General features: G+C 45.3%; 1 protein-coding gene across 1 annotated transcript in view; it reads left to right on the forward strand.

The window, feature by feature from the left end:
• The window catches only part of PAFAH1B1 (platelet activating factor acetylhydrolase 1b regulatory subunit 1), a 55969-nt gene that overhangs the window by 12250 nt on the left and 16866 nt on the right, over positions 1 to 26853 (forward strand). Inside the window, exon 2 of the mRNA XM_083172232.1 lies at positions 20231 to 20446. Within this exon, the coding sequence (XP_083028358.1) occupies positions 20415 to 20446 (32 nt within the window). The 5' untranslated portion in view covers positions 20231 to 20414. The remainder of the gene's footprint in view (positions 1 to 20230; positions 20447 to 26853) is intronic.

Genomic DNA, 26853 nt, shown 5'->3' on the forward strand with positions numbered 1-26853 from the left:
TCCTGTCCATCCTGGGATTTAAGGGGATTCAATTGGTTATGCAAAACAAATGGAGGAACAATACACACAAATATGGGAATTAAATAGTTATTGCATTCCTTGTCCCCCATCTAAACTGATGAGCAGTAATAATTTGTTTTTGTGTGTGTGTGCCATGTCCAAATTGACAGACTAGCTGCATAAAGGGTTGTGTTCAATTGTTTTTCACCAGCATTTGAGCTCACTATACCTGGTAAAGGTGATCTAAAATGTTTGAATGCGTGGCTAAACCTCGACAATATGAGCACAATATGCTCAACAAAAATATATCAATTGACTATCGCCTCAGGATATCCCCATGACTTTTTAGATGGGAGATAGGGCATGATATAACAATTGACAACCACCTAAAGTCTCTCAAGCCATATAAAGTCCTTGTTAGTGACCCCAAAACCAAGACTTGCCAATTGGACCACTCTGCTCCTAATTCAGCATGGATCACTAATAAGAGAATTCGCAGTTGGACTATGAGGAGAAAAGAAAGAGACTGAGAAAATGCCCCTTGCTAAATTGGAAGGGAATTGCAAGTGAATCACAATTCCCGGACCACCAAAGCGTTTTTGCCACCTGTGCAATTGCGAGTAGGTTGGAGGCTTTTAATAATATGCAACTGAAGCTGGAAGTGGTCATCTGACCATACGACTTTTAAACGTCTGGGCATCCCCGTATCTTTTACCACCACACCCAGAAACTGGCAGGTTTCAGCGCCCTAAATGCTAGCTTCCTGTCGCGCAAAATCTGCAGCTTTTTATGATCAATACACATTTTCAGTCACTATTGCCACTTACGCATGCGCAATACGTACTTCACACGGTTAGTCATTCCATAATCGCTCGATTCTCTGATTAGTGATCTGTGCTGAATTAGCCCCTCTGTTTGGAATGTATTGGGTGGTACCTGGTATAGGGGGGTAAACAGGTGCACAAATATATTCTGTCTGATGGTTGTGTTAGTGTCAGATATGTGGTTGCAAGCTCCAAACCGTAGGAGCATTCAATAGAGGTTGGTGGTGGGGTTCCCTTTCCAATATCTTTACTACTCTAAAATGTATTGATGTCTCAATCATATGAAATGGTAATACAAAATGGGAAAATGCAAAGCACCATTCAGAGATACTTGCATGTATGCAAGCACTGGGCATGCCACTGGCAGAAAACCTTGCTCTTCCATTGATCACAGCATAATAAAAACATTTGGTTTAAACCATGGTTTTATACAATACCTAAATAAGCAGTAGCTTAATTTTGTATAACATGAAAATCCATAGGTGACATTGCAGAGGTGTATCCCCCATGTTAAAATTCCCGTAACTATTAAGTTGCTTCAGCAATAAGCGAACAAGGTTTTTTTTTTTTTTTTGTGCCAACTGAAAAGACCAGTTATTTATATAGCGCACACATATTCCGCAGCACTTTACAGAGAATTTTCTCCTTCATTCCCAGGGGACACTAAATGCTGCTTACACTAGGGATAGAGTGGGTGTTAGAAGAGTTGGCACTTTAGATTCTTTTGGAGTGTGACAGGCTCCTCCCCTCTATCCCCCCTCCCAGACTCCAGTCATAGAAAAGTGCCGGAGGAGTCGGTTCCCCGGAAAGAGGTCTCCTCAGGAGGCTTGATTCTTTATTTTTTTTGTACACAGGCAGACGTTTAGTGCACTAAGCCAGCAGCCTGCCTGTGTGTACACCCAGTGTTAATTTTGTTGATGAAATTTTAGACTAAAGCTTTTCTTCAACTAAAAAATTGAATTTTTCATCTAACTAGTGCTGGTATATTAATTTGTAATCCATCAATTGATAGTATCACAAGGGACATGAAAGAATGAAAAGTGTGTAGAGTGGAGTACAGCAAATTTTAATCCATATACAATAAACTGTTAAAATCAATAACTAAATAAAAGTCCACACATCCTTGGGAAGGATAAAAGCCATGCCATAAAAATGACCAGAGAGTATGAACTGAGACATTCTGTTCATAAAGTGCCTTGTTCAGTGCAAGAGCCGGGTGCTGGCTCTGGTCCAAGTCCTTGATGTTTAAGGAGTCTCTGGCAAATAAGGGCAAAGCAAATCCTCACCAAAGTGCTTTTAGCAACCCATACAGTCCGACCCCCACTTGTGGACCCAGTCTCCCTTTCTTGTTAATATAGTGAATCTTCTCCAATGAACGAGCTATGTGCACAGCAGTACTAATCATTAAGAACAAGTTCCATGGAGCATTACTCCTTCCTGTCCGCTCCGTTACTTCCTGTTCATCTCATGCGTGACGCCGTGCATCATACAACAGGATCACAAGACACTGAAAAACTACCAGTCCCATGATCCTCTGTTGTATGTAACTTTTGTAGTGTCACTTCCGGTTCAGTTTATAGTCCTCCTCTTCTCTGTAATGCCGCCCATGACTATAAACGGAACCGGAAGTGATGCTACGCAACTTACATACCACCTTGTCCACGACATACTCAAAGGAAAACAGCAGCCAGCCCCGGTGCCCATAGAAAAAATCATATAATTTAATTTTTTTTTAAAGAAAATAGGAACTTCTTAGTAACGAAAATGTTGGCTATTCAATTTTCGTTATGAACTATTTAGACAAAAATAATTTTTATCTAGACACCAACGGGTTGTGTTTTTTCGAGTGATGGATTTATTGGATTTTTTTTATTTTTTTATAATAATATTGGATTTTATAAAGTTTTATCCACCCTGGCACTAGATTTACTTGTGCGGCAGTCAGTTTATGTAACTAGCTAGAAGGTTCATTTTCGCTAAATATCTATATATTATAAAATACATCCTTACAGCTTCATATCTTGCTGTAGACTAGTACTGTACTACTACTAGTATCAGGCAGGTTGTAGTTCTCTAGTGATTTATTGGGGGGCTATTCAATGTTGGGACGCTATTTCCACCGCCTATTCAATGCTGCTGTTTCCGACCGCATTGAAAGTGGATTTTGACAAAACAGATCCGACTTTAAAACAAGTCAGATCGGTTTTGTAGGAAACGACTGTGGCTGTCGAATTCACAGCCATTTTTTTGCTGAAAATGGCTTGGGATTCTGACAGTTGGAATAAAACATTGAATACTCCCTATTGTAATCTTTAAACTGACATTTTTAATAAACTATTGCATTCTTGAATTGATATTTGCCAAAGATAAATGACCTGCTGTGAAGGAAATGGCCTATGTGTTGCAATTGCTTGATACCTAGATTACTAAACACATAATGAAAGGTATACAAAGTATTCAAGGGAATGATAGCAAAATGATCTTCAGCAAGGTCCATTGCAGTATCATTAAACCGCAAAGCTATGACTAAAATTTGACTAAAATGTGAAAGATCCACTAAATGCGACGAAAATAAAACAAATTACTTAAATGTGACCTTTAATTTAGTCAAATTTTAAGTGACTAAAACTTATTTGGAAATCCTTGCCAAAATTAACACTTGTACACCCCTTAACTGACTCTACCTCATCTGTTTGCATAAATATTATAGAAACAGATTTTGATTTAAGTAAATGGAGAAAGTATTTAAACCTATACATGACTATTAATGGTGTATTTATAATGAGAGTTCATGTAATATACTATAAGGCATTAATTCACCTAGTTCCCTTAATACATTAAACCTAACCAGACAGTTTATATGCATTACATTATATTGGGTAATTACAATTTGAGTTCTAGTAACCAAATTTAATGTAAGTTAATTAAAAAGAAAAAAAAACAATCTCCTCTGGGGCAATAATGTTAATTGTCTCATAATGTACAAATACAATTTTGTGCTGTACATGGTTATTACTGCCTTCTTGGGATTGGGATACTACATGTTAATAGAGTAAGAAGTCTGCAAATCATGTATAACGGGGCTTGACCTTTCTTAATCTAGGAGCCAAGATGTAAAGGGACAGTGTGCGCCTAAAATTTACACCGTAATGCCTATTACGCATGTCACACACCCATTACATATTATATCACATGCCATAATGACCTGCCTCTTTTGGGAGGGCAGCAACCATCTCAGGGATGCAGCACCATCATCCGTGGCAGGAGGCAACTGTTTGAGCCCTCTCCTGGCAACCGTGAGCCATCTTCGGTCACAGGGCGCGGACCAGCCAGCAGTCCCTGCCCCACAGGAGACCATGCAAAAACAAGAGGACACAGGCTCTGAGGAAGGAAGGAGCTGGAGGGTGGATGGCGGCCGGAAATGCCACCGTCTAGGTACTGGATGTAGTGGAGGAGTTATCGACAGATGAGGTGTGCAGGCTGCTAGGGATACGGCAGTTGGTATTCGGAAGGCAGAGCTGGTGCTCAGATGCAAATGGGATTGGGTCCTGGATCAGCCCCAAATTGAGGCCCTGGCTTCTGGACAGCAGTAGGCCGCAACCTGCAGGGAAGAAGGAAGCATACCCTGGCTCTACAAGTGCTGCTGCTAAAGGTGGATCGGGTAGAGGGTAGCAGTGGGGTTCTCAACGCACACCAGGACCCCAGAGAAGCACTTTAGAGGCAGGAGCTCAGGGGAAACACTGCTTTTCTGCACAGTAAATTAAGCCACATCCCTGCCTGCTCATGTTTTGAAATAGCTGCGGCAGACCTGATCTCCTACAGCCGGGTGGGTTGTCCACCACTCAGCCCGGCTGTTATCAAAAGCGCACCTGGCCACGACCAGGTTCTGCTTCCTCTCCCCAAAAATCTGGTTGCCAGGAAGCCACATCTGGTCTCCATGGTGATCTGGCCCCCAAGGTTTGCCGAACCCTGATGTATAATATGCTTATACATGTATGTATGTGAATAATGGGGCATTTGTACATCATGCATAATTTTTTTTTTTTTTTTTGTGCTTTAGTTTCTAAATGGTGCCCACAATGGTGAGATGTGTGCTAGGTGCTTATCTGGACCATAAAATGTGATCTACAATTTGCACTGCACACTGGGTGTGTGACTTTTTTTTTTATTATTAGTACACTAAAATAGTCAATTACAGGGTACATGCAATCTAGTTTAAAAATACCTGCCAGCACATACTTTTTTGCCCTCCGATCTGGGCCACACAGGAGTGTGCATCACAAGGCAAAATAAACACTGCGATTTCAAGTAATCACGTGTGACGAGGGGCAGGTATTTTGTCTTATTTCGTTATGAGTAATTGAGATCATATTGACTCCTTTAACACTTTGATTTCCAACATCTGAGAAATGTGAAAAATATCCGCTAAAAGTTCCAGCATCGCTCACATTTGTTATATAGATTCAAATATAAAATGTGTCAACAAAGATATTTCCTGTATAAAGTAAACATTACAGGTCATTATAATGAACATTATTATGTTTCCTTTGCAATTTGCACACCTATATTGACAAAATCACATTGCGCTCCAAATGGATAGTCTATTTTCTAGTGAAGGAATTTCAGTGATTCTAGAGTGGTATTTGCTGTTGGTAAATTTTACCATGTTGTTCTCGGCTATTCACCATTCCTTTATGGAATTGTGATTCACCAGGGAGATAAACCAAATGCCAATGCACTACTTACTGACCATTTAAAAAAAAAAAAAAAAATCTATCCAAAACTCCTGCACCCCCTCATATGTCTAAATATCAATGCGTTTTTTTCGGTACTTGTTTCCTAGCACGGCGCCAGCGCTAAAAATTGTATCCATCGGGACCCCAAAAATCGCGTTTATCGCATGCGATGCGATCAACGCGATTTTTACATTGGAATCAATGTGACATGGACCATGAGACCCTATTTTACATTGGCCCCAATGTTAAATGGCCCCCAGACCCCAATTTTTATGGTTTCCCAACCCTGATGGGTCAAATGCCCCCCCCCCCCCCCCATTGTTAATGCCACCCCGCGATGAACGCCAACCCGAAGCATAGCGAGCCCGTGAGGGGCAGTATGCGTCCTCCGACCTTTTCATACCCACCTTATCCACGTACTCCGACCTTTTCATACCCCCACTATCAACGTCGTCGTGGAGTTGGTTTTCTAGTGTGGCGAGCCCGAAGCGTGGCGAGCGCACGCGCATTACTTCACAGATATTATGCGTCCCCTCGCGAGGCACGCTGCGCTCACCACGCTTCGGCCTCGGTGGCTCCCTGCGCTCGCCACACTATATAAGATCAACTCCACGCCGACGTGGATAGTGGGGGTATGAAAAGGTCGGAGTACGCGTACCGCCGCTCGCCACGCTTCGGGTTGGCGTTCATCGTGCGGTGGCGTTAACAATGGCGGGGCATTTGTCATGTAAAATACCCATAAGGGTGGGTATACAATGAAAAATCGTGTCCATTGCATCGGTCACATCGCATGCCTTAACCTAAGGCATGCGATGGACGCGATTTTCTTTAATTGTCAGGGAAAAGGCTAAATAGCCCTAAAATCACGTCGGTCGCGTCCATCGCATACCTTAAAGTTAAGGTATGCGATCACCTACGACGGGCGCCGTGCTAGGAAACAAGTACTTTTTTTTTTCTTGTATTTTTAATTTGAATTAAGTTATGATTATTATAACTGGAATATCAAACATTGCTACAGGGAACATGTCAGGGTATAGGTGCAGTTTCTAAGCAACTACGGCCTTTGTAACAAAAGACATTTTAGTCAGTGTGATCATGCTTTTCTCCCTCGGATAGCAGGGGACACTGCAGTCATCACGTGTGGGATAGTATGGTGTACTGGAGGAGTCGGCACTTTAAGAAAATTTAAGTGTGGCTGGCTCCTCCCCCCTCTATCCCCACCCAGACCTCAGTCTTAAAAAAGTGCCCGGAGGAGTCGGTCTCCTGGGCAAGGGTCTCCTGAGGGAGATTAGGTTTTTTATTTCTGTTTTATTTTTATTTAAACTTTTATGTAGTGGCAGGCAGACAGGACGGTCTGCCTGTGAAGAGGAACCCTGGAGTGGTACAGTCGACGCTGCACGCAGTGTTCCTCTGTCACCAAAAGACCACCAGAGCACCCGCTCTGGGGACCCGCCGCAGCTGCACGCAGCGAGCGTCCCGGGTCCAAGGTCATCCCCCACCTGCCTTCTCCAGGAACACTAGGAAAGGGGGACCAGCCAGAAGTGAGCGCACTGGCTGGGGAGAGAGTGTCAGCGGCCGCAGCCATTTTAGGTCGCGCGCGCAGCAATGACACGGCTGCGCTTGTAACTCCCGCCTACAGATCGGCGCGGGAAGCGTCCGCATCAAGGAGGCGGAGCTTAACATCGGCGTCTCCCTCACACGGCCGCCATTGCTCGGAACGCAGCTTCTCTCCACTGATCCAGCAGTCTCAGACACCTGCAGTCCCGGTATACCGGATCCTGTGTGGTTACAGCGCTCCCCCTGGGACCTCAACTGTACTGTGAGTCATCAGGGGTTATCCCCATACACGATACACATCGGGGGGCAGGATTGGCTCCTCTCTCCCTATTGGCACTCGGGCCTCGGGCTTTTCACTGTGTGTAGTGGTGCTAGGGAATACTTGTGTCTGTGTAAGGGTGTGCGTGTGGGGTGCTGAATTAATTTGTCAGTATGGCAGGAAGGGCTACATCAAAGGCAGCACAAAAGGTGTACTCCTGTAAGGAGTGCAAGGAGCAGTATACACCACATATCAAGGGTGTTTCCCTGTGCGGCCCCTGCTATACTAGAATTCAGTCTTCTGCAAGGGTGCAGGTTGCTGTCACTCCCAGGTCCCCTGGGTCCCAGCCAAACACCCCATGTCCTGGGGACGTCTTACAGACCCTTCTCTCCAGCTTTACTGCAGAGATGGAAGCCTCTAGAAAAGACAGGGAAGTTTTTCACTCCCATCTGTCTCAGTTAACTACCTCTGAGCCTCTATGGGCTTCATCCCTCATTCAGTCGGTGGACTCCCTAAAACAGTCTGTGTCGGCATACTCCCAGACTAGACCTTCATCACCCCCGGTGAAGAGAAGGGCAGTTCAGGCTATAGTCCTGGCAGACGACCCAGATGATTGCATTCCCTTAGAGGAGGGGGAATTTCCTCCTGATCTAGCTCAGGATCCCGCAGGAGACGATCTCCCAGAGGATGAGGCTCAGGGAGTGGAAGGTCTGATCAGGGAGATTCGAGATACTTTCCACATTGCCGACACATCCGCACCTCCTCAGGTGTCCATTTTTGGTAGAATCCAAAAGCAGCCCCTAACTTTCCCGGACTCAGAGGAGTTAGACAACCCTCTTTTAAAAGTCTGGAAGTCTCCGGACAAAAAGTTTCAAATGTCAAAAAGACTGAAGGTCCTTTACCCCTTCTCAGATGCATCCAGAGAAAAATGGGAGACCCCTCCCACCCCAGATGTGTCCCTTTCACACTTATCTAAGAAAACCACACTCCCTATCCCGGGAGCGGTGTCCCTAAAAGAGTCACAAGACAGACGTTTGGATAGCTCTCTCAAGAACATTTATACCAACGTAGGAGTTCTGTTGCGCCCTGCTCTGGCATCGGCCTGGGTTGCAAGAGCAATGGAGAAATGGGCTTCTGAACTGGTTACTGGTTTAGAACAGAATACTCCCCGAGATGAACTAATTTCTTTAGCAGAATGCATCAGGGACGCGTCCTCCTACATAGGGGAGGCTGCCTCGGATATTTCTATCCTAGGAGCAAAGGCTTCAGCCTCTGCGGTAGTGGCCAGACGTTCAGTCTGGCTACGTTCTTGGCAAGCCGAACCAGAAATCAAAAAGGCTGTGGAGGCTCTTCCCTTCGGGGGCGACATGCTCTTCGGGCCTGATCTAGACAGGCTCATCTCCCAGGCAACAGGGGGGAAGTCTGCGTTTCTTCCCTCATCTGCTCCGCCTCCAAAACGGCCGTTTGTATCCACCACTTTTCGTTCCTTTCGAGGGAACGCGGGCTTCAGAGGCAGGTCCAGAGGAGGTTTCCCTTCCTACAGAGGCCGCCGTGGTCGTGGGGCCAGATCAGCCCAGCCCTCAGCGGCCGCCACTATTAGAGACACCAAGACCACTGAGAAATCAGTGGCATGACGGTCTCCCAGCTCACCTAGGGGATCCCGAGGTGGGCGCCAGGCTGTTAACCTTTGCAGACACCTGGAAGTCCCACTGCAAAGACGCCTGGGCTCTTCAAATTGTGACTCAGGGGTACAAGCTGGAGCTCACTGCCCCCCCTCCAAACCTGTTTTTCCCAATAGGACTCCCATCTTCAGAAGAGGCAGCTTCAGCCCTTTGTGGGTCAATTCAAACTCTCCTCTCTTCAAAGGTGATTGTCCCGGTTCCAGTGCACCAAAAGGGCACCGGGTACTATTCAAGCATCTTTGTAGTACCAAAGCCGGACGGCTCCGTCCGGCCCATTCTCAATTTAAAAAATCTGAACGAATTTGTGTTCTATCACAAGTTCAAGATGGAGTCAATTCGCTCGGTGGTGGCGTCCTTGGAGAAGGGGGAATTTCTTCTCTCCCTAGATATCAAGGACGCGTACCTACACATACCTATCTGGGAACCACATCAGAGGTTCCTCAGGTTCGCCATACAGGACAACCATTACCAGTTCAGGGGACTACCGTTTGGCCTCTCCTCCGCCCCGAGGGTGTTTACCAAGGTACTGTCTTGTATGATAACGGCGCTTCGTCTACAAGGAGTTATCATCATACCTTATTTAGACGACCTTCTTTTAAAGTCACCTTCCCCAGAAAAATTGGCAGCGGACGCCCTCCTAACCTGCAATTTTCTGGTCCAAAACGGATGGATAATGAACTTCAGGAAGTCGCAACTAAATCCATCTCAGAGACTTCAGTTCTTGGGCCTGATCTTGGACACTGTTCAGGAAAGGGTATTCCTACCGTTGGACAAGATCAGGACTCTTCAGCTAAGAGTACGTCAAATTCTGCAACTACGCACAGTCTCTGCACACCTTTGTACCCGCCTGTTGGGACTGATGGTAGCTTCATTCGAGGCCCTCCCATACGGGCGTTACCACTCCCGAACTTTTCAGGAAAACCTGTTATCCCAGTGGTCGGGATCACACCTGCAGATCCACAGGAGAATCTCGCTGTCACAGAAAACTCGCACATCACTTCGATGGTGGCTTCATACCCCACATCTGTTGCAGGGCCGCAGCTTCAGGCCGTGCACTTGGACAATGGTGACGACAGACGCCAGCCTCCGAGGCTGGGGAGCCGTAGCTCTAAACCACAGGTTCCAGGGAAGATGGTCATCACAGGAGGCCAAGCTTCCCATAAATATTCTGGAGTTACGGGCCATCAGGCTGACCCTGACACAGGGACACGATCTCCTCAGGGGACGCTCCATAAGGATCCAGTCCGACAACATGACAGCAGTAGCCTACATAAATCGGCAGGGGGGCACAAGGAGCCGTGCTGCCATGAAGGAGGTTCGACCCATTTTGGAATGGGCAGAGGCTCATGCGACGGACTTCTCGGCAGTTTTCATTCCAGGGGTGGAGAACTGGCAGGCGGACTATCTCAGCCGCCAGGATTTCCACCCAGGGGAGTGGGCCCTCCACCCGGATGTGTTCAGACAGATCACCCTCAGGTGGGGGACCCCACAGGTAGACCTGATGGCTTCCAGACTAAATCATCAGCTACCCCTCTATTGTGCCAGGTCACTGGATCCAGCAGCGTTGGCGGTGGACGCATTGTCCATCCCGTGGCCGTTCAGGCTAGTCTACATCTTTCCACCTTTCCCCCTTCTTCCGAGAGTCCTCAAGAAGATAAAGAGGGAAGCCACAACTGTCATATTGGTGGCGCCAGACTGGCCGAGAAGGTCGTGGTACTCCGACCTAAAACTTCTGCTGATAGACGACCCCTGGCGTCTTCCACTGCGGCCAGATCTGCTTCAACAGGGACCATTCGCTTACCAAAGCTTACAGCATCTACATTTAACGGCCTGGCTGTTGAGGCCGACCTGCTAAAACGAAGGGGAATTCCATCATCTGTAATTCCAACCATGCTTAAAGCCAGAAAAGGGGTTACATCGGCCCACTACCATAGGATATGGAAATCCTATGTCAAATGGTGTGAGTCCAAGAAATTTCCCAGGGCGGTCTTTAGTCTATCCCGTCTGCTACAGTTCCTACAAGTCGGGTTGAACTCTGGTCTGCGGTTGGGCTCCTTAAAGGTGCAAATATCTGCCCTCTCTATCTTTTTCCACCGAAGATTGGCCATCATACCCGAGGTGCAGACTTTTCTAAAAGGGGTACTTAGAATACAACCCCCCTTTGTATCTCCAACTGAACCCTGGGAACTACCGCTGGTCTTGAACTTCCTCAAGTCAGACCTTTTTGAACCCCTTATTTCGGTTGACCAAAAATACCTCACATGGAAGACTGTCATGTTGTTAGCTCTAGCCTCTGCACGTCGAGTGTCAGAGTTGGGGGCGCTTTCGTGTCGGGAACCGTTCCTGATCTTCCATAAAGATAGAGCCGAACTAAGGACTTGCAAGGAATTTTTACCAAAGGTGGTGTCGTCCTTTCACGTAAACGAACCGATAGTGATTCCAGTTCTTTCGGGGGATTCAAAATTGCTGGACGTAGTCCGTGCTCTTCGAATTTATCTAAAGAGAACAGCTGCTTTGAGAAAATCAGATAATCTTTTTGTCCTTTATGGAGCTGAAAAAAGAGGGTGGCCAGCTTCTAAACAGACGTTGGCCCGTTGGCTGTGCCTAACCATCAGGGAAGCATATTTACAGGCTCACAGACAGGTTCCACCTGGCATCTCTGCTCACTCCACAAGGTCAGTCAGCACGTCCTGGGCCCTAGCTAGGGGAGTCTCCCTGGCTCAGGTATGTAGGGCGGCTACTTGGGCAGGTGCGAATACTTTCGCAAGGTTTTACAAGTTTGACACCTTCGCCTCCTCTGAGGCTGCATTTGGAAGGGCAGTGTTGCAGGAATCCCAGTGCTCTCCCACCCGGGAGTAGTGCTTGGGTATTATTCCCACACGTGATGACTGCAGTGTCCCCTGCTATCCGAGGGAGAAATAAGGAATTTGGTACTCACCGGTAATTCCCTTTCTCCGAGGTAGCAGGGGACACTGCACGCCCTCCCAGCACTAGTCTTCCTGCCATGCTAATGTTGTTATTCAGAAAATAAAACTTGCAGATTGAATGTTTTGTTAGAAGTTCTCCTCCTTCTTCTGTTCTATAAGTTTAAAATGTGTCTGATACCTATGTTTGTTAAAACAGTTGATGTGTGTTGGCTTCTAATCTCCATGTTCTCTATGAATGGATGTGTCCTCCTCCTGTCGGGTGCTTGCCCTATCATCTTCCTCTCGGACACGGTTTTTTAAGACTGAGGTCTGGGTGGGGATAGAGGGGGGAGGAGCCAGCCACACTTAAATTTTCTTAAAGTGCCGACTCCTCCAGTACACCATACTATCCCACACGTGATGACTGCAGTGTCCCCTGCTACCTCGGAGAAAGGGAATTACCGGTGAGTACCAAATTCCTTATTTCTCAATGTTGTCTCTGGATGTTGGGTTCAGTATGGGACAACCGGTAATGGATTGGAGTGTTACCTTTTTATCTGTAGGTCACGGCTGACAGCAGGCATCAGGCAGAATCTTGTAAGCAGATTGTTTATTGCTTAAAGGATGGCCCTGACGAGAGCAATTACACAGTTTGTGGTGCTGGTGATCAGCATGTAGACATTATACATAGTGGGCTCCACTGCCCGGTTTTTTTGCAGCCCTTTCATGCAGTTACTCCATCTTGGTATTGCATATAAGTCTTCATTAATGCACCAGTGACTAGCGCAGGAAGCCGTACATGATCTAGAAATGTGTGTGACTAGCAATGTACTATTCATACAATACTCTTGAACCAATGAATTTGTTCTTCTCACATCTGGGTGGCTCTTCATGACCATGGAGAGGCGTTGGCCATAACTTTAAGCCCAGAACTATCCAAATTGTAGACAATGCTGCATGCAGTCTTGCTAAATACCGAAAGATCACATTGTTTGGTTTCATGAGGATCATTTCTCTTGTATACACTATTTATTAATACCTTCATGTGAATCCAATCTAGGGAGTGGCATGAAGGTGAGTCTGGTTTACTGTACACACTGCTTGATAGACACCAAATTGCTAGCAATCTTGCTCGGTTTGATATATAGTACATTAAACCTGTCCATGTCGGATGTGACTGCAAGAGCACGCGAATTTGTGTACACATTTGGCGATGTAGTAGTTGTGAACAGATGATATATTGCTCAGTGGTGAGATGATATATTGCTCAGTGGTGACTATCTCAGCGGTTCAGTTGTTTATAGGGCCCATCTGGTTTCCTGTCTTAAAGGCCCCCATACACTAGCCGATTTTGGTCAGATTTCAGCCAGATCAGTCGGATCTGGCCGAAATCGGACCAAAATCGGCTAGTTTTGATGTCCCCTCAGATCCGATGCGCGGTCCCGTGCGCATCGGATCTGCGTCGGGTGGTCGGACCTGCTGCACGTCCGACCACCCGACTTGGGACCTAGTGGGGCGGCGCTGCTGCGGTAGAGGGAGCAGGGGGGGCTGGGGACGCTGCGGGGGACACAAGCGGCATAGAGCCGGCGGGAGCTGTCAGTGTTGAATAAAAAAAAAAAGCCCATACAATGCATGGGCGGCCTGTGATTGGCTGAGCGCTCTCTCAGCCAGTCAGCAATTGGCTGAGAGAGCGCTCAGCCAATCACAGGCTGCCCATGCATTGTATGGGCTTTTTTTTTTTTATTCAACACTGACAGCTCCCGCCGGCTCCCCCTGCCCGGCTCTATGCCACTTGTGTCCCCCGCAGCGTCCCCAGCAGCGGGGGACACAGACGCTGTCCCCCGCAGCGTCCCCAGCAGCGGGGCACACAAACGCTGTCCCCAGCAGCGGGGGACACAGACGCTGTCCCCCGCAGCGTCCTCAGCAGCGGGGCACACAAACGCTGTCCCCCGCAGCGTCCCCAGCCCCCCTGCTCCTACCTCTGTAGCCCCCCCCCCCCCCCCCCTGCTCCCCGGGTTTCTTACATGTGATAAATCGAGACGATTTATCACATGTAAAAAATGGCACATCAAGTGCCAATCTAATCAAGCTCCCCCGGGGAGCAGCCGGGGAAGCTCAGGGGGAAGTCGGGGGCGACTTGTCCTAAGGACAAGTCGCCCTAGTGTATGGGGGCCTTAAGTTACACAAGATTGGGAAGGATGTCCTATCTACATAGATATGCTTCAAAACATCGCTATTATCCACAGTGTTTGGCATAGTTATTTGAGTACTGCCTCCGTACAGTGGAATCCTAGGCCTCCATGCTGTGAGCACCTACTGTAGGAAGGTTTTTTTCCCCTCTCTTTCTGCACAGGGTTCAGTACAGCATCTGAAAAGGCATGAGATACTGTTCCACCAAAATCCTTGGTCATCCACCTGTGAAGGATCTCATTCCCATGTCCCCGATTCCAGTGCAGTCCACTGAAATGGGAAAGCAGAGCAGGGCGGGAGGGGCGATTTTTGTCAGTGGCAGATGGGCAGCAAGCAGGCGGGAGGTGCCTGCACAATGGCCAGGCTCCCCCGCTCAGCTGGAAAACCCAGGTTAGTAGCTTGTTAACTGCTAAAAACCCTGCTCAATTCCCCAGTAAGAAAACCTTGTGTCACTAAACCGGAGATTCTTACCTTGGCACCATTTCCACTGACAAAAATCCCGGATTGGTGCATCTTCATGTACAAAAACCCAGGATTTTTAATTCACTGAAAAAGTTGTATGCTCTGAATGCAGCCAATGTCTTTTTTTACAATCCCTCTCAAGCGAGAAACTAGGAAGATGAAGAAAGGAAATATGAAAGGTGCAAGGGTGTTGGATACCCCCTTTGAGATTGCAAAGCTTTTACATTTAACCCTGACCACCCATTATAGATTATACAGAGGGATACCTGGGTTTAACCCTCCTTATAACCCAGGTCAAAACAAAATGCCGAGTTGGTTGACCCAGGTTATTCAGAGTGGTGCAGTTCGACTCTGGTCACCCAGGCAGCAACCCTGGTTTTGTATGCGGAATCAGTTTGACTCCCAGAACGAGGCTGGGGGCAGCCCAGCAGAATTTCCAGGTGCTGGGCTTGCCACCAGCGTGTTGGTGGCATCACAGGGATTCCTGCGCTTGTAATCTCCAAGCACCGGGTCAGAGCCTGTCTTTGCCAGCGTCACCCGCCTGACATTATGCCAGGGGGATGCCAGTGTAAAAGGGGACAACTGCCTGGTCACATCTGGATGGGAGCAGAGTCCAAAAACCCGGGTGTGACACAGCAGTTTTGGTGTAAAAGTGGTATAGGTCATAGTAACTTAATCTGACAGAGAAGGATTTGGCTTGATTGAAGTCTTTTAATCATGATTTAATTTAAACTTAGATTGCACGTGGGTTCCTACTAGAAAGGCACAAACTTTCACCTATGTTAAGGGATGTTCCTGTTGCTATGTGTTCAGACCCATAAGTATTTTATCTATTCTGGTAGCTGCTTGTGTAGTTTTGGAACCTGGGTCGATTTTGGTAGATAAACCTCTTATTTTGTTTACAGCAGTTTTTTTCCCTTTTCCATCATTCAGAAGTTTACCATACTGTAGTCCGGAGCAAAGATCATATATAAAGGTCGGATATCTTTATACAGGACTGAAGGTAAATTCCGCTTCAGGTTGGAATCTGTGGGCCGTATTCAAAGATTTGGCTGCCACTACGCAACACGGGGTCTTCAATTGTAGCTCCATACTGGTGCTTTTGGGTGCTGGCATTTTAGTTTGAGTCCACCAGGTGTGGCAAGCTGAACAGAACTTTTCGCGTAATGCCCATTTGTGTGGTCTGTTTAGCTGCTATTTTCTACTAAACCCAACCTTAATGAGCGCAAGCTCCATGACAAAACACACTTCAGTAAAATATCAAAAAGTGATCAGACTTGGTACTGGACCTGGCCAGTAGGGGATTCCATCTTACAGTCCGTAACAGCCAATTTACTGACTTCCACCACAGTAATGGGGTAGCCACCAGGCTCTTTATGTTGCACCTGGAACCTTATTGCTGCTTAGGCTCCTACCACTGCTTACTGCTGTGTATACGTCGACCACACTACTGGCACAGCGTGACTGGTTCCCCACTGGTAATTGACCATAGATCAGGCCTCTGCTGTTTTTGGAGGTGGAGCTTGGAGACTCTAGTATTAAAGCCGGGCAGATGGAGCGTGGGGCTATATTTGTTGTATTCATGGAAGTCCCATGTAAAAATACTCCTGCGTACAGTACAAGATGTTACAGCAGTTCCCAACTTCAAGATGTCACAGATGATTTACACTTGACCTAGAGCTCACATGCCCTTTTTATCCCAAAATGGAGGAACGAATACTTCAACCACCTTCAGTGCTGCAGATGCCATTAACAATGTGAGCTGGGGGGTACCCGATAGTCTGATACAATGTGCAGCGACTAGCACCAGGAAGGAGCTCCTGCAGCTATTCTAACCAGCGCCCCACTAACTGACTAGTGGATTCTGCTCAAAACCAGGGCACTGCAAACTGTATTGAATCAACCCCCATTGTCTGTTAAGGTGCCCATACACGTTACAATTATTGTATACAATAATTGTAACGTGTATGGGCACCTTTTTAGGAGTGAATTCAGCATGTTTTAAAATGTGACTGTAATGACTACAGTACACCTGGGCACCAGTTATGTGGACTAGAAAACAAACTGTTAGTAGATACCGAGGACCTCTTTGGCCAGCCCTGCTGTGTAGAGCATTGTGACGTCTTTTCATGCTACTAATATTTAAAGCTGTAGAGGAGGTAGATCATGAATGGGAAACTGCATTTCCTCCTTGCCATAACGTTAGAGAATGGTATCAGAATTATTTTAAATATTCCTATCTAGACATCCATAAGGATATTGCAGTGTTTCATAAAGTGGTGTTTGAGTTGCATTTAAATCTGGGAATTGTGAGTTCCTTGTTTGGTTGCCATAATATTTTCTTGGGCAGGGCTGCAAGTTTTTGAATGACCTATAGTCTTTTTGCTCTTTATGATGGTAATGGCTGATTCATTTCATGATCTCCTGTCACGGGGGATTGCTGGGTGATATCCAATTAATGTTATTTACTTGTGCTCATTATAGTGTGGCTAAATCCGGCCAAACTAATTGCGATGAGAACTGCCATTTGAGTGCTCAAACGGATTACTTTAGCACATTCAAGTTGAAACCAAAACCATGGCTATTAATATGGATTTGGTTGCAAAAACCGGCTCAGCCCTTATGGTGTGGCTTTCCACTAAAATTTTGGAACATATTTCTCTTTCATTCATTCCTTTTACTTAAGAGCCTTTAGTGAGCTTAAGGAATCTCTCTCTCTGTTGGTGTAACGATATAAATCTCAAGTGTTTGTGGTCAGGGCTCTGTGCAGTCAGCCTCCACACTAAACCTGGCATATCTTTGTTATTCTCCTTTTACACTAAAAATCCCAGATCCAACCCGGCATTTGGAACACTGATTTAAGCCAGGTCGGATCCTGGATTTGCACAGTTTAGGCTGCAGTGCCTACCCGCAGTGTAGACAGAGGTGGAGCTTGGAGATCATCTCCAAGCACCGGGACCAAGGTAAGCTGCTGGGCATCCCCCTGCACCCCAGCCCCGTCAAGGTGAATGGATGCCGTGCACAGGCCTCCATTCACCTCCTCCCTGCTTCTGCTGCTGTCTGCAGAGTACAGCAGTGGAGGCTGTGTGCCCCACGCCCAACCTCCATGATGACTGCAGGGTGCTGCGGTCCGGAGGTTGGGCCCCCTTCCCCCATTGATGTAAATTCCGGTGTACCGGTTTACACTGCCTTCAACTCAGGTCAGGACCTGGGTAGAAGTCCCGTGTAAAATGGACAGGGGTTGACCCATTTACACCGTCCTTTGGACCCGGTTTTTGCGGTGGTGTAAAAGGGGTATAAGTGGAGTCCACTTTACGGCATATGCGCATAGTCATGGTAAAGCTAAAAGCCTTTTCCAAAATGAGTACAATTTGGAGGCTTGTAACTTAATGCTATAACATTGTTTCCTTTCACTGCCACTAAGGAAGTTTTCTTTTTCTTGAACCTCCATCAAACTTAAAGCACCGTACACACTTACAATTTTGTAAGGGATTGTTAATATCTGAGGTGCTGCGGGTCATCTAGCGTGTACAGGGCAGTACACCCAGGTAGCTTTCCCAGGTTTGATGTTAGATTGCCACATGATAGTGTGATTGGTCCGTTCATAGACCGTTTCCACTGCTCCACAGTTCAATGGTTCTATGTTGTACAACACTCCTTGTGACATCTGACATTATTGCTTCTTCTGTCTGGCTGCCCTGCCATGGAAACCCTATACATGAATCTCCTGACAAACAGGTATTGCGCTGACTGACTTACAGATGTAATTTGGAATTCCGGTAGTGATTATTTATACTTGCAACAGGAGACCAGTACAAGTTTAATTGTTGTTGTATGTATACACACAATACCTTTTTAATGGTAATACATTTAAAGCTCCAATTAGATGCGGTTAAAAGCATTTTGACAGATTTTAGAGGAGTCTGAAATTCCTAGATGAAGGCAGTGTTTGTGCGTTAAAGTAGCTGTGATCCTAAGCTAATTCCTTGGTACAGTACTAGAAACATGAGTCTTTCTGTAAACTGGTTGTCGGGTGCAGTGTAGAAATGCTTCATACTGTGTTTCCTCTTATTGTCTTGCGCTGCACGTAGAAGTCATTACTGATGCACAGCGTTTCTCACAATGAAAACTAGGAAGACTGGTGAGATTTTGCTGACACAGGACTCAAGGTAGAAAATGTCAGCAGGTATCTTTTGCGAGTACTCAGTTTGGGAACGTGAATCATTTTGATCACGCTTTGTGGGGAAACTCCTGTATGTCTAGATCACAGGATCTCAGAGTTGGTCCTCAGGACCCCACACAGTGCATGTTTTGCAGGTCTCCTCACTGATACATTTTAAAAGATCCACAGGTGGAGCTAATTATTTCACTTGATTCTGTGAGCAATGAGTGCACCTGCTGGGTGACCTGGAAAACACAAACTGTGTGGGGTCCTGAGGACCGAGTTTGAGAACCACTGACCTATTTGTAGAAGAAACCTATAAAACCATATATACACTAGGCCATGTGTACACCCAGCAAAATTGGCAGTGGCAGGATGCCAGCCGAGGCTGTGCTGCAGCAGATGAGGCAGGAGGTCGTTGGTGAAGCGGTGAGCGCACATGGTCAAGGATGTTGAGTGTACACAGTAGACAAGATAGTAAAGATAGGGCCCTTCTGAGAGATATATCTTTTACTTTCTCGTTACTGTGTATGGGGCTTAAGGAACACGGTATGGCTAATGCCATTGTTTGCATGACATTACATAGGTGAGTTTGGGTAATCTGATCTTGCAGGCACACAATGTTTCCAAATGCTGCTCTGTATGCTTGTTGTATGACAGTTGAGTGTGTGTGCATTGTTTTGTGTTAGTATAAATGCCATCATTGTCATACAGAGCTGTGTAATGAGTGCAACACCATCAAGCTCTGTAAGAAATGACCCACTATATGCTCTGGGTCAGGACAATGTCCTAATTGTTGTAGCACTTTAACATGAGGTAGTTGTACAGTCCTTGTTGCCTCAGGATACTTTAGGTTGTACCCTACAAGACTTTCTTCTAGCCTCTGTGCCATCAGGCTCTTGCTTATTGAATTCCTGAACCACACATGTTACCTCCATACACTAAGCTACACAATTGCCTCCCCCTCTACACATCTGTTCTGTGTGTGCTTGGCCAACCCTGACTTCACATCAACATTGATGAATGGATAATGTAGACCAGTGAGAACTTTTTACCCTTCCAGTTGGTATGGGTCATTAGGTCGACCAAACAAAGGTTGACGCATAAAAAATGTCTACATGGCTTTAGGTTGACAGGGTTATTAGGTCAACACAAGCAACAGGTCGACATTTAAAAGATTGACAGTCAAACGTTGTCCCAATGTTGACACAGTTAACAGATTTTAAGAAAATCTTGTTCTTTATACATGACCCTACTGCTCAAATAAGTTCTCTCCCTGGTTGGCCCAAATGTCTGGTGACTGTTAGTAATCCCATTCTGCCTCCAAGCAGCAACAATCTGAATGACCAGTTTAGAAATGCATCGGAGATGTATCTGTGTAGTTGCTGTAACAAGTGTTAATTCAGTTCTGTTTCCGAATCTTTATTATAATTTATTTTCTATTCATTATAGGTGGAATGAACCTTCCATGTTGAATGACTCCACGCTCTCTTTGGGATATTGCTTGTGGCTACGAAGTTTCCCATAGCTGAAGCCACTCTGTGGCCGAATTCATTGCAGATCCCGGAGTTCCTTAGGATTTGTGAACTCCTGAAGGTCTCCATTGATATATTGATTTCCTGGGACTTCATTCATCATGGTCCTGTCACAGAGACAACGAGATGAGCTGTAAGTGGTTATAACAAGGATGTTAATATACACCAAGTATATGGTACATATAGAGTTTACGGATAACTAGAATTGTGCAAAAAAAGAAGGAATGTATACTATCACTGTGACTACAAACTTTTATATGAAAGCGTTTATATTTGTCAGTTGACCTGTTAGATCTGCAGGTAAGATAGCAGAAACAAGTGCTGAGTTAGCTAGTAACTGACACACACTGTGCAGGAAGGTGTTCATCTCTATGTCTTGCCCTGCCCATGGCCTTCAGGAGAGTCTGGGTGTAGTAGACTGGATACAGAATGTAAACAGGCTCAACAGGCTTAATTTGTATTTGTGATTTGGCAGTTCTGTGTTTGAATATTTTCCTTGGGTGCAATAAGAAATCCAATTAAATGTATGCTGCTTTTTCCTGCATTTAGTGCAGCGCAAACAGCATTGTGGTGGGCATTTAACTCGGGAATGTCAGTTCTCATGACTTAGCGGTTTTAAGTTGCGAGACCCGGCAATCTCTGACATCATTGTTGTATTGAATATCTCTTCGACCTCCTTCTTAACGCCAGTCATACTGCGCTGAATTGAATTTACCCATAGATTATAAGCTCCACTGGGGCAGGGATTTATACGAATGGCAACATCTTCTCCGTAAAGGACTGTGGCATGTTTTCGAGCTATATAACTGGTAATCAATAGTAGTAACTGTTCACCCGTAAATGGATAAGAATTGTTGCTGATAGTTGCTCAGTGCATTTATAGCGTTAGTGAGCCAGTGTAAATGGAAATACATTTCAGCTGTTATCTAAGAAAACACCACAGTTTGTTTCAATATGGACTCTCATCGTGAGCTACTATTAAATTGAGAACTGCCATAGTACACTGCACAGTTACAGCCATTTTCCATCATGGAAATCATGCAACCTGTGACTAATTTATCCTGGGAAATGCATGTGTAACCTGATTAGGAAATAGGCATGGTTTGTGAGGGGTTATAGAGTGCTTGTGCGTAATGTGCTTTATAGAGCAGTTTTTTTTTTGTTTGTTTGTTTGTTTTTTAATTATCTGCTTGATGTGCAATACTAAAATGATCAATGCAACCATCTACATTGCAGATGTTTTGCAGGATCCCATAGAGGTAGTCAAGCAGATTAGCTATGTTGAGTATACTATATAGAGATTATGGTGGAGATTAAAGTTCCCACTAGGCGTTTTTGTGTTCTGTGTAATCGGGAACCAATGGATGGATTTTGATGCGATTTTCACAATTGTATAGCGCATTTGTTAACAGTGGTATAGGTTGCTAGTAAGCTAAAATAGATGTGTTACAACATTGCAGGAAGCTTGGCAGCACACTGCTGCTGTTGAATCTGCCCCATAGTTATCCTCCTATGAAATGTGGAGATCACCAATTTGCCCTTAGGCAGTTAGCGGTGAGAAAACTGTAGGAGGTACTAACAAAACTGCTACTAAATACTCAGCTGCACAAATATCTGTTTACAGCCAATGATAATAAAAACAATGAACTGCTGATTGGTTGGTACTTTTTCTCGACTATTCTTGATACATTTCCCCCTTATTGCATTATATATGAAAGTTAAGAAGTGTCTTTGCAGGCAATTAAGTGATTGCCAGCTCCTTATGACCACAACCATATGCAGTGTTGGGCTAGTGTAGTAGTTAGTGGTGATGCGCGCAGCCACCCATTGCAGGTAAATCAATTGGTAGTGGAATTGAATGTTTTCCCAGCAGCAGAGATGGTTCCCAGCTGAGATATTGAAATGTTGCAGCGCTCAGACATTATCGGCTACCGATGCTTGCATTTAGGTTCGTACCCTCGGGGTTGCGGCCTGAAATGAGTGAAAAGTGACAGAGCGGGCTTTTCCCATCGCACCCATTAATTTTGGTCATGTTTAAGTACTTGACCGATTAGCAGTATCAATCGCATATTCCACCTCAATTTTGCTGTGTGACCCCATGCAGCATTGGCCCCCCGTATGTCACTGGGTACACACATTGCATAGTGGTCTAGGATATATATATTTTTTTTATTCTCCACAAACTTGGTTGTTCCTGATTTTTAAATTGTTCTGAGACTTGATGCCTATGTGAAATTCTAAATCTTTGTTGCACAATGGGGTTTCCTAGATTTGGTGAGACTGTATCAGATGAGGGGAATTGGTTACAAACCGTAAAGGCCTGTGAGTGACATTATCTGGATTGTCAGGTCATTGCTGTAATGGATACCAGTATGATGTCTGCTGGTTATCTTTACGGCCTGCAAATCGGAGGAGATAAAATCACAGGTTCTGTTAAGTAGAAAATTCATTAGTAGTGGTTGACCAAATACAATGACCAGAGTTGTATCTATTAGCCGCTTTTTATGCTGTGCACACATTCTACAGCATTAGCCACTTAGTCCTGGCCGCTCTGGAGTTTGTGATCTATGTTCCCTACCATGCAGACACAAAGTTAATATTTATTGGGAGCCAATTAACTCTGATTTTTTTTTTGGTTGTCTGAGAAAACTGGAGTTACTCAGAGGAGACCTACACAAACATAGGGAGAGTATACAAATGCTACACAGTTTGGACTCCCGGTGCTAACCATTACACCGTCTGTGCTGCCAAGTTGTGTGGGAATTACATTTTTTATTTTTTCCTTATTTTTTCCTTATTTTTTCAGACTCTTAATGAGTGAATCTTATTTCAGCTGCAGCAGCAGCTTCGGCCACGAGTATTTGATGTACAAAACCCAGTCAGGTTGCATTGGTTGTGTAGTAACCTTTATTCCCCCAGGGTGTGTGTTCTTTATATAGACTTCTTCCTTATGCTATACCTTTTTTAGGTGTATGTTTTCATGCTTTTCCAGTAAATGATGAATAAGGTTTGAGATTAGATATATTAAATTGTAGGCATCTCAAGCCCACAACCCACCCCCACACATGCGCACACACATATTGGATTTAATTGGGGGACCGTAATTTTGTATCATTCACATTGCAATCCAATTTATTTGATAAACTTGCAATGTGTGCAGCTGAGTATTATGGCGATGGTCAGCAGCACAAGAACAGCAATTGATCCCTCCTCCCCAAATTACTTTGGTTTTACTTTTTTTTTTTTTTATGATTGTAATATTTTTAAAAGAAGAAGAATTGTTTGGAAACGTATTAAAGCAACCTTTTTACATTTTGCGTTCTTTGTGTTCTGTGCAGACTGTTCTAATGCAGTATTGATCCAGTCTTGCACCAAACCTGCTTTCCGTCCATGTTACCATTAGAGAAGAGATGAATGTGCATTGTGTGGCTGTCAGTGGAGTACAATCCCAGCATATCTGCAGCCAGAACACAGATGCATTGCTATGAGGAGACAACCTCTAACCAACCTTGTTCTCACGTCAGCAATAGCAATGGCTCTATGGGTAAACCTGCCCTGGACAGACTACAATTTTCCGGTATATTTTATTATGAGGCCTATTTTTTTTAACCTGTGCAAATAATACTTTTTCTTGGAAAAATAATGACCTTTTTAAATGATACATCCATGTAAGCAAATTATTTTTGATCCACAACAAGCCCAGTGCACAGGTTTCCTGTCTCTGTGCTGGGTGTTTGTGTTCCTATTACATTTACTGAACACTTGGCAATGGTAGGGAAAACTCTTCGTTTTCAAGAAGCTTCTAGTTTTACCTGTGGGGTCTCCCATATACAAAATTCCAAAACATGTTGTGTTTTATGGCCAATGTATGGGCCATTCGATTGAAACGCTGATATATCGATGGACCATTGGCCAGTGTGCACCATCGATATATCTGAATGGCATTGTTCAGATTTATTGCGTCGGCCAATATATCTGTGTACGGGCGATGCGCCAACCACCCAGACAGCCGCTGCAGGGGCCATAATTGAATTACTGCTCACTCTGACCTGATGGATCAGGCAGTGTATGGAGAACACGCCGCCCAATCTGTCTGTAGATATACTGTACCTGCAGATTAGTTGATCTGCAGGTATACCAGCTAGTGTTTACCCAGCTTAAGCAAGAGCTATAGTAATAAGGATGCTAGCAGTGTCCCTTGCCGTTTAAAGAAGCATACAGGGGAGGTGACTATCTCCTGGAAGGATTGGTGGCCAGAACAATAAATCCTGTAACCCTGCCTCAGCACATTAGGCCATGTCACATGCAGCACAGGGAAACCAAATTGTGTATTGTCTGCTTTCCCTGCCCCAAGACAGCCTACACCAGTTCTGAACTTAAGTCCTGGTTAGATCTTTTGTTTTTGGTTAATGCTTTTTTGTGTACCTTTTTTAATTTCCCCCTTAATTTCCCATATAAATTATGCATCACAGTGCAGTGTTTTCTGAACCTTAAATAGATCACATGAGCTGTAGTGATAATGGGTTGGTCTGTATCTGCTGTGATCTTTGATCTTGTGCCTCCTGTAGATGAACCTGTCAAGCCTGCTTATATTGCTTGTGACCACAATTGTACACAGAATTTAAAGGACTATAAAATCACGTAACATGAATTTGCAGTCAGCCTGTTGTACAACATGTGTGCATGTACGCTTGGACAATGCATTTAGGCAATGGTTATTTAGGATGATATTTTGCATACTAAGTTAAAAAGTAATATAGGTATGTATGTGTGTAAATATATTTATAGTAATTGATTATTTCACCTCCGTAATACAGAACTATAAAAAGTGTGATCGCTCGCTTATTCTAAGTATTTTGTTCCCCCAGGACAGAATCCTAGTTATTGCAGTTCTGATCTAGTGGTATTTGTATAGAATGTGATTGGAATAGTGTGGACACAACAAATAGATTCTGATTGCAGAAGAGTAGGTCAGTAGCTTTAGTTAGGCCAGTAGCATATGCTCAAGGTTTTTTTTTGTGGTACTTATGTAGTTTCACGGTGCCACTTACTTAGTCAGCATAGCATCCCTGCGGCCATGTCATCATCGTGTTCCCATAGTCAGCGACTGTGTACGTTCACGCCTAACCGGAGCTTACGTAGTTAGGGTAGTCCGTCTGCGTTACGGAGTTAGCGCTTATTACATTGTGTGAGAACCATTGACCATTTATAACCTGCCTGACATGACAAGTGTAAAGTTGTTCATGAAACAGCCCCACTATCCACGTGGAGCTGATTTTATAAAGTGTGGTGAGCGCAGCGAGGGGATGTGTAAAATGATCCCGAAGCGTGGCGAGCGCAGCAAGATTACTTGACGTGTATTCCGTGGGCTCGATATGCGTCAGGCTCATTTTTTGCGTCCCCTCGCCGTGCTTGCCACGCTTGCGGCTCGCTGCGCTCACCACACTTTATAAAATCAACTCCACGCTAACGTGGATAGTGGGGGTATGAACAGGTCGGGAGGACGCATACCGCGTCCTCTTGCGGGACTCGCCACGCTTCAGGCTGGTGTGCATAGTGGGGGTTTGAAATGGAGGCATTTGCCAGTATGTAACATGGAGCACTGGCAAATGCATCCTTTATTGTGCATGAGATGCACTTGCGCCCGCACCCCCACCTTGTACACGAGACGCGCACTATACCGAACCCCTAACCCAGACAGTCTCTCTGAAGCGGACACAGGCAGGGTTGCCATACCCTGCTGCACGAAATACTGAGACGCACAAGTGTATGAGACGCTCGTGCGTCTCAGGCAGGTGGAGCGCCCCTCTGCCGGCATCTGCATGATCGCCTCTCCGCCAGAGTCCGCCAGCACAGGGGATCTGGCGGTTACCGGGTCTGTGTGAGAGTCGCTTACTATGCTTTCCAGGGACAGAGCTGCAGCTCTCTGAGACAGTACGGTGACTACACAAGGCTGCTGCAGGGACACTACACTAGGCTGCCATTGGGCTACGCTGAGAGCCTAGCATTAGGTGGCGCCGTGAAACTACACAAGTACCTTTTTTTTTTTTTTTTTTGTCAGACAAAATATGGGCAATTAATTTAAAATCTGGATTTCATTTTGCGTTATGCCAGCATCCAGTGTTGTGGTGTCAGGAAGATGGGTGGGTACTGCAGTGCTCATGCCCAAACAAGATTTACATGCCAGATTACTATGAAAGTCCTAAGGAAACACACAAGCTAGGTATAAAGATGAATACTACTGCTTTCTACCGGTGTTGTTCTTCCAAAGCGAATCAGCCCTGTGCTGCCAGAAGTAATCTAATGCAGCTTTCACATCTTGGCCCTTATTTAGATCTGATCGCAGTACAAATTTGTTTTCAGAAGTGGTGGGGCAGATGTAACATGTGCAGAGAGAGTTAAATTTGGGTGTTGAAACTGAAATCTAAATTGCAGTTTAAAAATAATGCATCCAGTATTTACCCTGCACAGAAACCAAATAACTCACACAAAACTAACTCTCTTCACATCTGCCCCATCTGCAGTGCACGTGGTTTTTCC

The sequence above is a fragment of the Crinia signifera genome, chromosome 2, assembly GCF_055691185.1.
Source record: "Crinia signifera chromosome 2, ASM5569118v1, whole genome shotgun sequence".
Classification (NCBI taxonomy): domain Eukaryota; kingdom Metazoa; phylum Chordata; class Amphibia; order Anura; family Myobatrachidae; genus Crinia; species Crinia signifera.